Source organism: Grammomys surdaster, unplaced genomic scaffold (assembly GCF_004785775.1).
Source record: "Grammomys surdaster isolate TR1022 unplaced genomic scaffold, NIH_TR_1.0 126035, whole genome shotgun sequence".
Taxonomy (NCBI): Eukaryota; Metazoa; Chordata; class Mammalia; order Rodentia; family Muridae; genus Grammomys; species Grammomys surdaster.
Window position 1 is genome coordinate 975935 of NW_021620848.1, and position 16093 is coordinate 992027.

General features: G+C 38.0%; 1 protein-coding gene across 1 annotated transcript in view; it reads left to right on the forward strand.

The window, feature by feature from the left end:
* Lrp1b (LDL receptor related protein 1B) overlaps nucleotides 1-16093 on the forward strand; it is a 1533520-nt gene that overhangs the window by 966173 nt on the left and 551254 nt on the right. The window contains exon 31 of the mRNA XM_028754677.1: nucleotides 6388-6537. Within this exon, the coding sequence (XP_028610510.1) occupies nucleotides 6388-6537 (150 nt within the window). The remainder of the gene's footprint in view (nucleotides 1-6387; nucleotides 6538-16093) is intronic.

Here is a 16093-nt window from a genome sequence, read left to right on the forward strand (position 1 = left end):
CCCAGAAGATACTCGAACATATAAAAAGGACATATGCTCAACTATGTTCATAGCAGCCTTATTTATAATAGCCAGGAGGTGGAAAGAACCCAGATGTCCTTCAACTGAGGAATGGATTCAAAAAATGTGGTATATTTACACAATGGAGTATTACTCAGCTATTAAAAACAGTGAATTCGAGAGGTTCCTAGGTAAATGGATGGAACTAGAAATTATCATCCTGAGTGAGGTAAGCCAATCACAAAAGAAGACACATGGTATTCACTCACTGATTATTGGATATTAGCCTAGAACCTTGAAATGCCCAAGATGCAACTTACAGGCCACATGAAGCCCATAAAGAAGGAAGACCAAGTGAGGGTGATTTGGTCCTTCTTAGAAGGAGCAACAAAATACTCAAGGGAGCAAATATGGAGACAAAGTGAGGGACAGAAACTGAAGGAGGGGCCGTCTCAAGACCACCCCACCTGAGTATCTATCCCATGTGCAATCACCAAAGGTAGATGCTGATGTGGAAGACAGGAAGTGCATGCTGATAAGAGCCTGATATGGATATCTCCTCAGAGGCCTTCAAGAGTCAGACATATTCAGAGGCAGATGCTCACAACTAGCCATTGAACTGATCATGGGGTTCTCAATAGAGGAGTTAGAGTGAAGACTGAAGGAGCTGAAAGGGTTTATGGCACCATGAGGAGAGCAACAATACCAACCAACCACAGCTCCCAGGGTCTAAACCACCAGCCTGGGAGCACTTAGGGGGGGATCCAGGGCTTCAGCTGAATATGTAAAAGTGGAGGGCCCTGCTGGGCATAGGTGGAAGAAGAGAACCTTGACCTCATGAAGGCTGGATGCCCCAGGGGGTGGGAATTTTGAGGGTGGGGAGGTGGGAGTGGGGGGTGTAGATAGAGGTTACATCCACAGAGAAGAAGGAGGAGGGGCGAGGGGATTGGGGGTTCCGAGGGGGTGGTGGGGGATGGGGTAAGGGGACAACATAGGAAATGTAAATAAATCATCCAATAAAAAGAAAATACAATGGAATAAAAATACATCAATCAAAGAAAAAGTTATGTCTAAAAACTTCCTGGCACAAAAATTTTAGGAACTCTGGGACATTATGAAAAAAAAAAAAACCAAACCTAAGAATAATAGGAATAGAAGAAAGAAAAGAATCCAAGCTCAAAGGCTCAGAAAATATTAACAAAATCACAGAAGAAACATTTCCTAACCTAAAGAACTTACTAACAAAGTTAGAAGAAGCCTATAGAAACATAAATAGATTGGACCAGAAAAGAAAGTCCCTCTTGCCACATAAAAATCATAACACTCAATGTACAGAACAAAGTACAAATATTAAAACTTTCAAGGAAAAATGACAAGTAATATGTAAAACCAGATATATTATATTATTCCCAACTTCTCAATAGAAATTCTAAACTATAAAAGTATCTTTTATTCACCAGATGTAAATTTCATCTTGGAAGCTTACCTCATAAGCTTGGCCTTTTTAATTCTTTCTGAATTTTGGCTAGTTGGTTCAACTTAGCTGTTCTGGATCAAATTCCTCCCCAAACTTATTTAAACTAACTTCTCTTGGCTTCTAACTGAATTGCTCTGCTTGACCTCAAACTAACTGGTTATCTGTTCTAATCTTCTGTCTCTTTTGCATTCTCTGGCTTGTTCTGTCTTCAATTACAACCTGTCTCAGTAAAATTGTCCCAGTAACCAATTCGCACTGATTACATAAACTCAATATAATTGAACATTGTACAGGAAATCAAGTGACCTCAACTGCATTCAACTAAATGCAAGGAGCTCAACTGAATTCAACTCCACTCTCTCCCTACACTGCTCTTAAGTAGCCTCTCTTTCCTGTCTGTTCTCATGAGAGTTAGTTATATCCTATCTCTGACTGATTCTGTCAAATCTTTATCTCATTCATTACTTTATCTGCCACTAAATTAGTTTTCACTTTCAAATATGGCTGTAACTATCTTTACCTTCATTTTTTGGGATTAAAGGAATATACTAAGGACATGTCTGCATTTCTACTAGAGGGATTAAAGGTACATGGCATATCTTCATTCCAGGAGGACCATAAAGACCTAGGTCTTTGGATTTGATCCCTTTACAGAGCAGCCATATTGCTGGATTAAACTTCCTCTACACTAAAACCCAGAAGGGCCTCAGCAGATGGCCTGCAGACTCTATGACCACAGATGCCATCCTAGAGTACTATACCCAGCAAAAATTTCAGTCACTATGAGTGGAGAAAAACAGATACTTCATGATAAAATCAAATTTAAACAATATTGATCCATAAGTCCACCCTACAAAAGGTACCAGAAGAAAAACTCCAACTCAGAAAGATTATATCCATAAAAGTACAGGTAATAAATAATCTCATGATTATAAAGGATGCATATCAATAAGTCACAAGTGTTTCTAAGCATACTTACATCAGTATTTGTAAAACAGGCTTTACTAATTTCATTGCAAATTAATTAGTTATTGCTTGTCCATGCACAATATATGTGCAAGGATGCATGCTGTTCATATTGTGTCTCCACTGTATAGGTCAGAGAACTTTATGGAGTCAATTTCTCTTTCTACCTTTTTTCTAGATCTCAAACTCAGCTCATCAGTCATATAAGACAAGTGCCTTTACACGCTAAGCTGTCTCTTTAACTCTCTATGTCTTAAAGTCATAACAGAATTTATAAAAGATTTAAATTCTATTTTCTATACATGAAAATGAACAAATTCAACAACATTCACACATTTAACAAATATACTTAACTACTTAACAAGAAGGAGGATATATGGATTGTCTCCGTGGCATTTATGTGATATATAGAGAGATCAAGAAAGCAACTTTTGCGAATTTGAAAGCCACTAATCTGAAAATGTTCAGGTCCCAAGAGATATGTAAATATCTAAGCCATACAAGTAGACATAGAGTGAATCATTTCTTTTCCTCCTATTTTTCATACAGTTTGAGTATAAGTAATGTATTTTTTAAAAATTTCATTGTTTTAAACATTGTGGTTCACACTTTTATTATTGTGGGTATGAGGGAGTACAAATGAGTGTGTGTGTGTGTGTGTGTGTGTGTGTGTGTGTGTGTATGCAATCTTGTGTAGATTTGTCTGTGTCCAGAGATCCATCATAGGTATAGACTTCTTGTTTACTGGCACAGGATCTCTCACTTGTCTATAGCTGACCATATAGTATAGACTGGCCATATATCAACTGTTCCTTGCCTTTACATTACTGAGATTATAAGTAAATATCACTACCCTGGTCTTTTTACCCCTGTTCTGGTTATTACATTGAGGTCCCACTGTCAAGGACTAGTGTAAGTGCTGGAGAGATTTCTCAGTCATTAATGGTTGGACTCACAACCAAGAAACTTAGCTGGATAGGCTCTTGTCTTGCCATCACCACACCCTAAGTCTCTTTATCTCTTACATATATTTATTATTTATCTTTTGACAAGCTGGGTCATAGTGTAGCTGCCCCTGTTTTTTTAGATTTATGAAGATCCTTATAGAATTCATATTGTGTCCTTATTTTTTGCATAGTTGAGAAATTATATATTATTGAACTCATGTTTTCACCATTCCTTCCCACAGACTTAAAGGATGCCATGAAGGTCACAGCTTTCTACCATTTTGCTGAGAAATAGACATGCACTCGCTTCTCAGACTCATCTGTTTCTGATTATCATAAAATCACTAACCTTGGCAAAAAGGATATTCCTCAAAGGAGGAACATGAAAATATGTACATTATTATAAAATCAAGCCTTATGCCCACAGAAACCACCAGTACTCATGGAGGCCCATGAGCTGCTGGCTCCTTTCCAAGGACAGGAAGCATGTCATGCTGTCCCTTACACATGGATAAGCAGGACTTGACAGTCCTCAAACTTAGATGACAACCATTTTAGTTTCTGAATTTTTTTTCCCGCACCATCTCCCTGGCCTCCATTTTTAATCTCACTATTTAAGAGACCTGCCCTGTTCTGAAAAATATCTGTATTCCCCCAAACACCCACGCTCCAGTGTCATCCCCTTCCCCACATCCTGCCTTTTTGTGTTTATAACCCCTGTGTGAATGAGTATAAATTACAATTTGAAAAAAAATTATATGTATATACCTGGGCAGAGGTTTCAAGACTGAGGTTATTCTGGGATACATAGCAAGACCTTATCAAAATAACACTAGTCAGTCAGTTGGTAGTGCTGAGGGAATATATCAGGGTAGACCATTTGCCCAATAGGTAAAATTTATAATTCAGTCTGAGCTAGTACAAAATAAATAAACACATGTAATTAATAATGAACTATTCATTTGTGAATATGCCTCAACTTCATGGGAAAAAACCCTTTTAGGCATCTTACAGTTTTTATAGTATATTTACTTAGATGTGATTTTTCTGTTAACAGATTATATTTTCTACATTCCGTACAATCAGCAGATTGTGGCAGAGTCCCTTTTCTGTGTTCATGTACTGCCCAGCAGCAGAGATTGAATAATATACTAAAATTCAGTGGCCCAACTGTCACTTCATTTTCTGCTGAATTCCACATTATACATTACCTATTAGAGAGGCTGCCAAATATGCAGTAGCTGAGAAAGCGGTTTAGTAACTGTGGGTTAATTCGGAGTCACTCGTGTTCAATAAGAAAGCTCCCTCTCCCTTCAAAAAGAAGATTAAAGAAACTTAAACAAATACATTCTCTAAGAAAGGCTAGACAGCACTATTGATCTCAATATTCCAGGTGAAAGAAAATAATAGATTTGTCTATCAACACTAGACTAAAACTAATAGTGTAGATGCAATCCTTTTACGACTAAGTGGAGATGGCTCACAAATCTGACTCTGATTTTTTTGCAGCCAAAGCCAGGACAGAAATATGATCAGTTAAAATTTTATATTTCCCATATATAGCTTTTTCTGGCACATGGCCCTGAAAGAAATGTGTCCCATGGGTACATAGATAAAGAGGTCACAATATGATGTACTACCTTCAGATACTACATCTTAGGAAGTCTAACAGAGGCTTTCCTGTGTATACTTGCAACAGTTCTCTCCTTCAAACCAAGGGCAAAATGCCAACACCAAGTTCTACTGAGAGCTCTTAGGGCAGAAGCAGTCTTCAAAAAAGGCAGCTCTCTCCTGACTTCCTTTGATTGTCAGATACAATTTAGAATTCTCGTGGACATAGACAAACTGCACAGTTTAGAAAAGATCCTCTATAAATGTGCATGTTTGTTTAATTCTTTATATTACTTTAACATCATTAGACAGAAAGCTAAGTAGGAGACAAATGTTGCTAACTATGAAAAATTGGTCTTGTTACTGGATTTCTACTCGACAAGGCATATCCAGGTAACATAAAGCATGTAGAAAAACCATGCTGACTCTATTAAACAAACTGCAGGTGAAGATTTGCATCCTAAACTCTTATTCCTGACCGTGTTTGTTTGTTTATATCATCATCATTATTATGTTATTTGTTGTTGTTCTGACTAGTTTTCGAAGTAGTGAAAATAAATTACCTGATGTGACCAACAGAAATAATGTCTAAAACCTGTATCTCCATAATACCTGTTTAATTGCATTGTGGTTTTGCTGGTAACTCTTTCTTGCTTCTGCTGAAACAAAGGCAGTTCAAAGGTAAAACTACCATGCAGGTGTGCTAAGTGATTCTTGGTGAGTGGAAAGGTACTCATACCTTAGTGCCTCTCTGATCTTTGACGAACTGGAGTGAAGGACTGTCCCAGTGAAATCTCACCCTCTAATTTCACTAGAACTCCTGTCAGTCCCTTCTACCTTCTCTTTCTCTCTCTCTCTTGTTTCATTCCTCTTGGTCACCTTTCTCTTGTTTGTTTGCTTTGGAAGGTCTGTTTGTGTTTTGTTCATACTCTTGGACGATCTCAGGAACAGGTTGCAGCCACATCTGAACATCCATCTATAAGTTTCTGCACTGGGAGTTTGGTGGCCAACTTGGATGCACAGAGACATTGTTTCTCTGTCAAGTGTGATTGTGTGGAACACACCAGTAGTTACAGATGTCTGTGTTGAGAACACAGATTCCTTAGCTTTTTGGGTATTAGTTTCCTTATCTGTAAAATGGAGCTGCCATTCCTTTCAGTGGCAAGCTTACTTTTATCAGTAGACAATGTGAAGTTGCTTATGTAAGTCTAAATCCCCTCAGCTAGATAAGACACCATTTATCTAACTTCTTATTAGTCAAGTCTTACTTTACAAAACCATAATGTGAACTTTTAACCTGTTTTCCACTCCAATCAAGAGATGGTAAGTAAATACTGCAATTTGACTGACTGTTACTGTGTTTTAAGTTGTTTAATTTAATTACAGGTCTATCGATAGACTATGTGGAGAATAAGCTTTATTGGATCAGTTCTGGAAATGGAACCATAAACCGATGCAACCTAGATGGTAGTAATTTCGAAGTAATAGAGTCAATGAAGGAAGAATTAACAAAAGCTACAGCCTTAACCATCATGGGTAAGTGCAGAGCTTCTGCGGCAAGGCTGAACATATTGATTATGAGTTGATTAATTAATACCTATTAAAATCCTAGCAAAGTTACTGTGTCGTTAACACCAAAGACACATTCTGGCTGAGCGTCTCTGAATGAGCTTTATTGGATCAGTTATTCCTGAAAATGTTTTTTAACTTTACAAAGCACAGTTTTATGATTACCCAGATTAGGCCATTACTGCTGGATTATCACTTCTCAGTTTTGTGTGGATTGCACACCTGTACGACTCTTTCCTGGGTACTATTTTGGCTCTAAGGTAAAAGGCTTGAATATTTGCCAGTGCAGCATGAACTGGCTCATTTTTCATGTATGGCATGGTAATAGTGTCATGTGACCAATGATAGGGGTCCCTCTCTCTACTCTGAAGTCTTCATCTTATGAGCAGATTCTAGTGATCAAGTCTCATTTTCATCTTTTTTGTTCAGTATAATGGAGGATTTAGAGAGTTGGGGGAATGTATGCATTCGGAAAAACAAATACTCAATTCTGGGATTGCTGTTTTAAGCTAAGTTTTGAAATCTCAGTTTTTCTTGTAAAGAGAGCTTCATGTAAGCTGTAACCTGAAAGTGGTGGTTCATAAAAAAGTGTTGTTTGGTGAGGAATTTTGTTTTGTGGATGGAACTATGTGGTCCACCTGCAAGACTGAATGTTCCCTGTAGTTTATGAACGGCTGTGGTTTGTTATAAGAAATGAGAAGTAAGATGCATATTGCAGTTTCAAACACCACAATATGTCAAAGAACATAGCACAACTTTATACCATTCAAAGAAATTCAACCTGAATATGGTTTGTTTTAAGATTGTATAGTTAGCAAATAGGGCCTTAAAATTGTAAAAAATTCTACTTCATATAATATTTCTATCATTTCACCTGTTCATAAATAATTCACAATATAAGGTAGGGATTTTTTTGCTTTGGTTTAGTAATAATTTTCTATGAGTACATGAAAAGCCATAGGATACAATTTATTGATGTCAAAATATTTTAAAATTTCTTTCCTATGCAACCACTATGTTTTACTAGTGTTATTTCCTGTCATGAAACAGCATGAATAAAAGCTAGATGTAATGTGCATCTATTTTCCAGCACATAGAAGGCTGAGGAAGACTCCGACTTCCAGCCTAACTAGACCACATAGTGAGTTTGAGAACAGCATGTGCTACCTACCTAGTGAAATTGAACTAGACTATGCTATAATGAGAATTTCTCTCACAAAGAAAAGGGACTAAATGACAAATTGTGAAATTTTAGTTATAGAAATTGTTTAAAACACAACAGTGTCTCCCTTTCTTGTAAAGGGGGCAAAATGAGATTCTTTTTACTTATTATTGAATCATATATATATATATATATATATATATATATATATATATGATGCATTATAAGACTATTAGAGTGTCCATTTGAAAGTGCTGATTTCTCCATAAATGTCAAACTAAGATCTTAGCTTTCTCTAATTTTACATGCTGGGCTTTTGAGGAGGACGCTGTCAGTGTACAAGCAGGAAAGCAAAACCATGAGTAGATGAGAATAAAAACTTCTTCAGGTTGAGTTTGTCAACCTAAATCAGGCACCAGGAACCCCAATGCCAGGCAGTTCGTTGTCAACATATTAAAAACAAAACAAAACAACAGTATAACTTGAGAAATGTTTTCCAAGCAACAAGCAGTCTAATTCTAGATGCACAGTGAAGCTCAACATGGAACTACATAGAAACTGCTTTACAAAGTACATGTGCTCGTAAGAGTGAGTTGTATTGCTAAAGGGCCTAAAATATAGTGCTGCTCCTGACCAAGGAGGCATAGAGGTCAGTAGGCTATAAAGTTCCATGACAGTTTCCCTAAAGATGGGTAAAGATCTTGGGAGGAAAGAATCTGAGAAATCATTTTGGGGAATTTGGGTGAAGAGTGCTTCAACAGACAGCAAAAAAAGTCACCAGGTCATTAACAAAATCCACTCCCAAGCTTATGGGCAGAAAAACAGATACTTTATCTCCTCCATTGAGAAGAGGCCTTTTGTGTTGAACGTTCCTGGTTTCACTAGTGATCTGAAGGAAAAAGGATCTTTGGTCCCCCAAAAGGCTTTTCCAACTGCCATTGTAATAGCATTAACCTGGTTTCAGCGGCTTTCTTCTGATGTCATTCTCTACCTTACTTTTTGGTAGTTGTTCTTTTTTCTCAATTATTTCTTGAGATTTTCAAAACTATATCTTCTCAAGGTAGGATATTATACCTATAAGCAAAGAATCTCCTTTAAAATATCACTGACTTGTTATTTCCTGACATTTGGAAATTTTCTGTAACATTTATATGTGTTATTAGTAAACTTTAGTATTCTTTTGATAGGATGACTAATGTAAACAATTTAAAGAAATTAGTTCTTATTTGGGTTCTTGGCTTCATGCTTTTACTTTATTCGGGCTGACTACATTGATTCTAGACTGGGACTGGCAATAATCACTTCCTAACAGAAAGAAACAACAACCCAATGGCAGCAGGACAAAACACAGCTTCCAAAGGTATGCCCCCAGCGAACAACCTGCTTGAGCCAGGGGGATGGTTCACTATCTCTTTCTGAGCTACTCAGATTGTGATTCTATCAGTGGATTAATCTTTCCATTATGTGAAAGTTCATGTCTGGAAAAGCCAGGACAGAAATGCCCAGGACCTGTGTTAGGTTAATCTCCTGGGTATTTAAGTCATTCAGTTTTCTAACAACACTATGTCAAAGTGTTTGGTGTTGGCATTATTCTCATTATGTATGAACAGACACACAGACATGTAAAAGACATACATATATACCCAAACATACACACAGACATACTCAAAATACATTTATACATATACAAATACACACCCGAATGACGTCCAGCTTGATAAGAAAACTACCTAGCACAATTCCAGGGTTAATGTTGTTCTCGTGTGTTTGCACATATACATGCACCTGACCTTATCCAATGACATTTTTTTTTAGTTGATATTAACAGTTGTTCTTTAGGATAATTTTGTTTGCTTGGTTTTGTGAGACAATGTCTCAGTCAATATTGACCTTCAACTCACTATGACATTGGGTTCTTGATCCTCCTCCATCTATGCCCCACGTCTAGTATAGCAGGTGTAGTAGTACTGGGTTCTATAGGATGGATCTGTGACAAGATTTATATGACTCAGCAGTGTTGAAGCAACAGTAACATCTTCTTTCATGAACACTTTTGCATATGTTAAACCTCAACTAAAGTCAAATAGGAAATTTGGAAAGTCTCAGAATAATCATTCACAATGTTTTCAAAACTTAATTTCTGCATAATTTATAAAATTAAGCAAAATTATCAAACAATATTTAAGAAACCAATAAGTGAGAGGAAATTTTTAAAAAAAGTCATAACACTTCAAAAAATTGACTTTTTTACGCCCACAATATATGTTTTTATACTATATACTACAGATGACATAGTAACATATAGTATATTATATAAATTATGGCCCTTCTGGTAAATTAAAGACTTTAGTAGCTTCCACTTCTTTTACTGACACTACTGACTCTTTTCTGAGTAGTAATTCAATACCTGAGTACATGACTCATTCCTGTGATTCATTCGTGGTCCAGACTGACCCTCTTGCACAAGCAGAATTAACATCAAAATACAAACAACACCCAGGCCATCCATAACACAAAATAACAAGAACTTTATACTATGGATGAAAACTTACAACATGGATTAAGGCTTCTGTTTGGCAAAGTGGGGGTTAAAAGTTTTGTTCCCTGACAACCTGGAAGATATGTTTGGCTGATCAAAAGCCTTAATAATGTCAGCACTATAGATCCTCTCGGGAGTTGGCAAAAACTGAAATCCTTTAATAAATGAATGGCTGTCTATGTATGTTCCCCTCTAACCCTATAGCTTGATTTAGATCAGTTGAACAAGACCAATTAGCATATCTATGGACAGCACCCTAACCGCTTATAGAATCTAATGTTCTAAAATATAAAGATCAAACTAAACAAAAGTGGGGTGGGAATCTCTAGTTTCCCAGCAAGCTCTAGTCAGGCTTCCTCTACTTTCTCAGAGCCTGTAATCTTTCAGTTTAAGGAAGAAAAGAGTAATGGCAAAGAATGCTGCCCACTGAGGATGAATAGTGTAGCCATAAGAAAGGAAGAAAATAAAAACAATTGAGGAAGTGTCTTCCCTGGGGTCCCTCCTCTATTACTTTGAGTGTTTAAACAGAAAATTCTCTGCAGTGAGACTGAAATTGTGTATCATGAAAACAAAGACTCTGTGTTGCTACAAAGAGATACATGTATGCAAGCTCACACTAGTTCCTTAGCATGTAACGTACAGTAAATAACTAATGTTTGTTTTCAACTAAATTTAAAAGTACTTTTCCTCAAACTGAGATAAAAATGACTTCATACTGTTTTTGTTGTTGTTTATTTGTTCAGTGTTTTTTTTTTTAACCAATTTTTGATTTTCTAACCTACAAACTGTAACCACTGGGGTTTCTCAGTTTAACTTAGAACAATGTATACAAATAACCTGGAGAGAGATTGAAAATGTTGACTATCTGATACTGCCCAGGTCAGCACAAAGCTACTATATGATAGGGCTAAAAACCAATGTGACATATATCAATATTTAGACAAAGCTTTCAAGCATTTTTCCTAATGGCTCTTCTCTCCTCTCCTCTCCTCTCCTCTCCTCTCCTCTCCTCTCCTCTCCTCTCCTCTCTTCTCTTCTTTTCTTTTTTTCTTTGTATTGAAGTCTAGTTATTATTTTTTTTATTTAATGTTTTTTTACAGTTCAGAATTTATCTCCTTCTGGGTCCACCTTCTGACTGGTCCACATCTTATATCTCCTTCCCCCATTTCCAATAGGATGTCCTCACCCCCTACCTCCAACATACCAGACCTCCCCACTCCCTGGGCCTCCAGTCTCTTGAGGGTTAAGTGCATCTTCTCTGAATAAACCCAGATGCAGCAGTCCTCTGCTGTATATGTGTGGAGGGCCTCATATCAGCTGGTGTATGCTCCCTGGTTGGTGGTCCAGTGTCTGAGAGATCTCAGTCGTCCAGGTTAATTGAGACTGCTGGTCTTCCTACAGAGTTGCCCTTCTCCTCAGCTTCTTCCAGCTTTTCTCTAATTCAACCACAGAGGTCACCAGTTTCTGTCCATTGGTTAGGTGTAAATATCAACCTCTGACTCTTTTAGTTGCTTGTTGGGTCTTTTGGAAGGCAGTAATGATTGTCTCATTTTTGTGAGCATGCAATAGCCTCAGTAATAGTGTCATGTCTTGGGCCTCCCCTTTAGCTTGATCTCACTTTGGCCCCATTGCTGGACCTTCTTTTCCTCAGGCTTTTCTCCATTTCCATCCCTGCAGTTCTTTCAGACAGGAACAATTATGGGTCAGGGTCTTTGACTATGGTATTGCAACCCCCTCCCTCCCTTGATGCCTGTCTTTCTGCTGAAGGTAGGCTCTATACAAGTTCCCTCACCCCAATTTCATCTAAGGTGCCTCCCTTTGAATCCTGAGAGTCTCTCATCTCCCAGGTCTCTGGTACATTCTAGAGGGTCCCCCTTCCTCCTACCTCAAGAGGTTGCCTGTTTCCATTCTTTCTTCTGGTCCTCAGGACTTCAGTCCTATTCCCCGAACCCAATACATGATCATGTTCCCCTCTTCCCCTCCCTGTCCCTCTTTCCCACCCAGGTCCCTTCCTCCTTCCCTCCTCCTGTGATTGTCTTCTTCTCCCTCCCAAGTGGGATTGAGGCACACATTTTTCTTTATAATAAGTAGAGGTTAATACTGGGATGAAGGCTCAGTTGCTAAATTTCTTGTTTTATAAGAATGAGGGCTAAATAATAGGCCTCAGATAACATGCTGGGTATTGTAGCTTTAGCTTGTAATCCATTGCTAGGGTGGGAGAGCTAAAGAGATGCATGGAACTTGATTACAAGCCAACCTAATGTATCTAATGGGCACCAGATCAATGAGAGACCCTGTTTCAAAAAATGTGGACACATCTTAAGAAATGTTTGTGAAGCAGACCTCTGGCCTCAATGTACATATACATATGCATGGAAGTATGTGTGTACATACAAACACACACACACACACACACAAACACACACAAGCACATACATATATCATAATGAATAGTAATTGTGATGAATTGCAATTTCTTTGTGAGTGTGGACAAGACTTAATGGCTCCTTTTTAATAAACAGAATTGAGCAGATGAGCTGATTTATGACTATGAGACAGGGTAAACTGTGTGAGGCTTCCTGTTTGCCCTCTCTCTCTTGGCGTGCTTACTTTTACAAAGACAGCGACCTGTTATGGGAATACCCAACAAATCCTGTGGAGAAGAGTGAGCAGATAGAAACAGATGTTCAGCATCAGCTATGTCTGTTATCTATCTTGAAAAACTAGAGCTCTAGATTTGTCAGACACTCTGTAGTTTAAAGTACAAACCAACAGCCATAAGGCATCCTCGAAAGGAAACTGCAAACCAGAACCTTTCACAGAGTTGTTTCCAAATCTCTGATCCACGAGATCATATAATATCAGAAACATTTACTTCGTTAAGTTGCTAATCTTTGAGAAAATTTGTTATACAACAGTTAACTCATTTTTATGTTACTTTGTCCAGAGCATTCAATTATTTTTATGAACAGGTTGAATTACCTAAAGAAATCAGGCAGGGTATCAGCAAGTCAGAATAACAAAGCCAAATATTCTCTCCATAATATTAAACAAGAACTGAGCTTCAATATATGAACTTGCTTAGGAGAGAGTAAGTATCACATGTAACAGCGTATACTTCTCTAATTATTTTTATCATAAAAAATAGTAACCATTTTAAAGTTGAATAGTACAGACATTTGTTTAAGATTCCACATCTTTAAAATATTAGCAAAGACCACTCAATTTTGTAGAGAGAATCTCTGTATACTTCATGGAAACAACACCTATCAATAAAAAACTAATAGCCTATTAGCAAAAGGTAGGACGTAATAGGTGGGAGTTCTCAAAGGGACTAAGGAACTCTGGAATAGAGTCAGGTGTGAGAACAGGTTTGTCCCAAACTCTGAGGAGACAGGCACATGAAACTAAGGAGAGGTGACCAGCCATATGGCACACATAGAATAGAATAAATGGGTCAATTAAGTTATGAGCCAGTTGTGCAACAAGCCCAAGATTATGGCCTAGGCAACTATTCATAAATAATTAAATCTCAGAGTCATTATTTCAGGAACTGTGGAGGGAGTGGAAAAGCCCATATTCATACAATTTTAGGAAAATACCATTCAGGTATTTATGCTGTGAAGATTAATAGTCAAATGACATGAAATACCCAACAATTAATAGTCAATTGAGTGAACCTAGACATAATATTTTGCCTGAGGCATATGCTGATGGTAACAAATTCTGCCTATTTTTGAGATAAACTCTCACAAGAGAATATAACTGAGGCTGCCAAGCTCCTACTCTTCGTAGCAATTGTTATTGTGAGTACTACATATTTCTTCTACTCCTGCAGCAACTCCATATTATTGCTTCCTCTATACACTAGCCACTGATGTCTATGGAGAGAAGAAGACTGACCGCATAAAGCTTGCCCAGTGGTTTAGAAGGAAGACAATAACTATATTAAATTAGCAATGGATGGGATGATTAAAGAGTTGGGTGTGTGGAGTACAGAGCAGGGGTGCGGTGTAGCATACAGAGGAAGGATAGGAAGAGTTCATGGCAGAGATGTTAATTTATGTATGTCAGAGGGTTTACCGAAGACAGTGACTTATGGGGAAAACATAAAATGGTAGGATAGGATGAATACACAAATACCATTTCAAGTGACCAGAACCGTTTAAGTTATTTTATAGTTTTATGTTCCAAAGTGTTTTTGTAATTCTTAAATAACTCTTTCCAGATGGCTGTGTTAGCTTTATTTTCTTTACTCTGCCATTGAAATGCAGGCTTGTCTCCGCTTCCTTTGTTCTCCAGTGAGTAGGGAGTTCACTTGCTCAGATGTGATTTATATTTTGTATACAGTGATTGTTTGAAGAAACTGTCAACATTTTTGAAGCTCTGTCCAGCTGATGACTAAACTTCAAAGCCTTTTGACTCTGAAAAACAATCTTGTCAACTTTCTAATATACCTGACTAAGCCACCAGTTCTATAACCACCAGAAATAGCAAATACAATGGTTGCCACCTTCAAGCATAAGCACAATGGCTAGAACCTGTATTCCATATGGTTCACCATTATTCTTATTTTCTTTGTTTTAACCAAACATATCAATATTTTATTTGCTTTTGCATGTATAATTTAGTAAGTTGTCTTTCATATGCCTATATTATATCTATGTTGGTTTTTTATTAATTATTTTATTTATTTATGTTTCAAATATTGTCTCTCTTCCCTATTTCCCCTCCATGAACACTATCCCCTCCCCCTCTACTTTTCCTCTAAGAGGGTGCTTCCCAATCGCCCACCTATTGCCACCTTACTCCTCTAGCATTCCCCTTCTCTGGGGCATGATGCCTCCACAGAACCTATTGCCTCCTGTCCCACTGATGCCTGTTAAGGCAATCCTCTGCTACATATGCAGCTGGAGCCATGAACCGGCACATGTATACTATTTGATTGGTGGATTAGTCTCTAGCTCTGATAGGTCCCATTAGTTAATACTGTTGTCCTTCTTATGGGGTTGCGATCCCATTCAACTCTTCATTCCTTCCCATAACTCTTCCAGTGGAGTTCCTGGGCTCAGTCAAGTGGTTGGCTGTATCTGTATCTGTCTTAGTCAGGTGCTCATAGGTCCTCTCAGAGGAGAGTCATACCAGTCTCCCTCCTGTCTGCAAGCACATCATGGCATCAGCAATAGTGTCAGGTTTTGGTGTCTAAGAATGGGATAGATCCCAAACTGGAGCAGTCTTTGGATGGTCTTTCATTAAGTCCCTGCTCCTTTTGTTGTCCCTGTATTTCCTATAGACAGGAACAACTTGCGGTTAAAAATTTTGAGATGGGTAGATGGTCCCATCCCTCAACTGCTGGCCATGTCTAGCTACTGGAGGTGACTTCTTCAAATTGTATTTTCCTACTGTTGGGTATTTCTGCTAATGTTAACCCCATTGGGTCCTGGGAGTCTCTAGCATCCCTGGTGTCTGGAACATTCTAGAGATTCTCTCATTTCCTACTCCCCACTGCTACATATTTATATTCATTCTCCCAGCTATCTGGACTTCTCCCCTGTCTCCTCCCATACCTGATCCTGACTCCACCTGTCCCATATCCCTTCCCTCTTTCATCCAGGCTCCTTCCTCCTTGTGCCTTCGTGATTATTTTGTTCCTCCTTCTAAGTAGTATTGAAACACCCACACTTTGGCCTTCCTTCTTCTTAAGCTTAATATGGTCTGTGAGTTGTATGGTGGGTATTCTGAGCTTACCAGATTTACATATAATATTCTCTCTCTCTCTCTCTCTCTCTCTCTCTCTCTCTCTCTCTCTCTCTCTCTCTCTC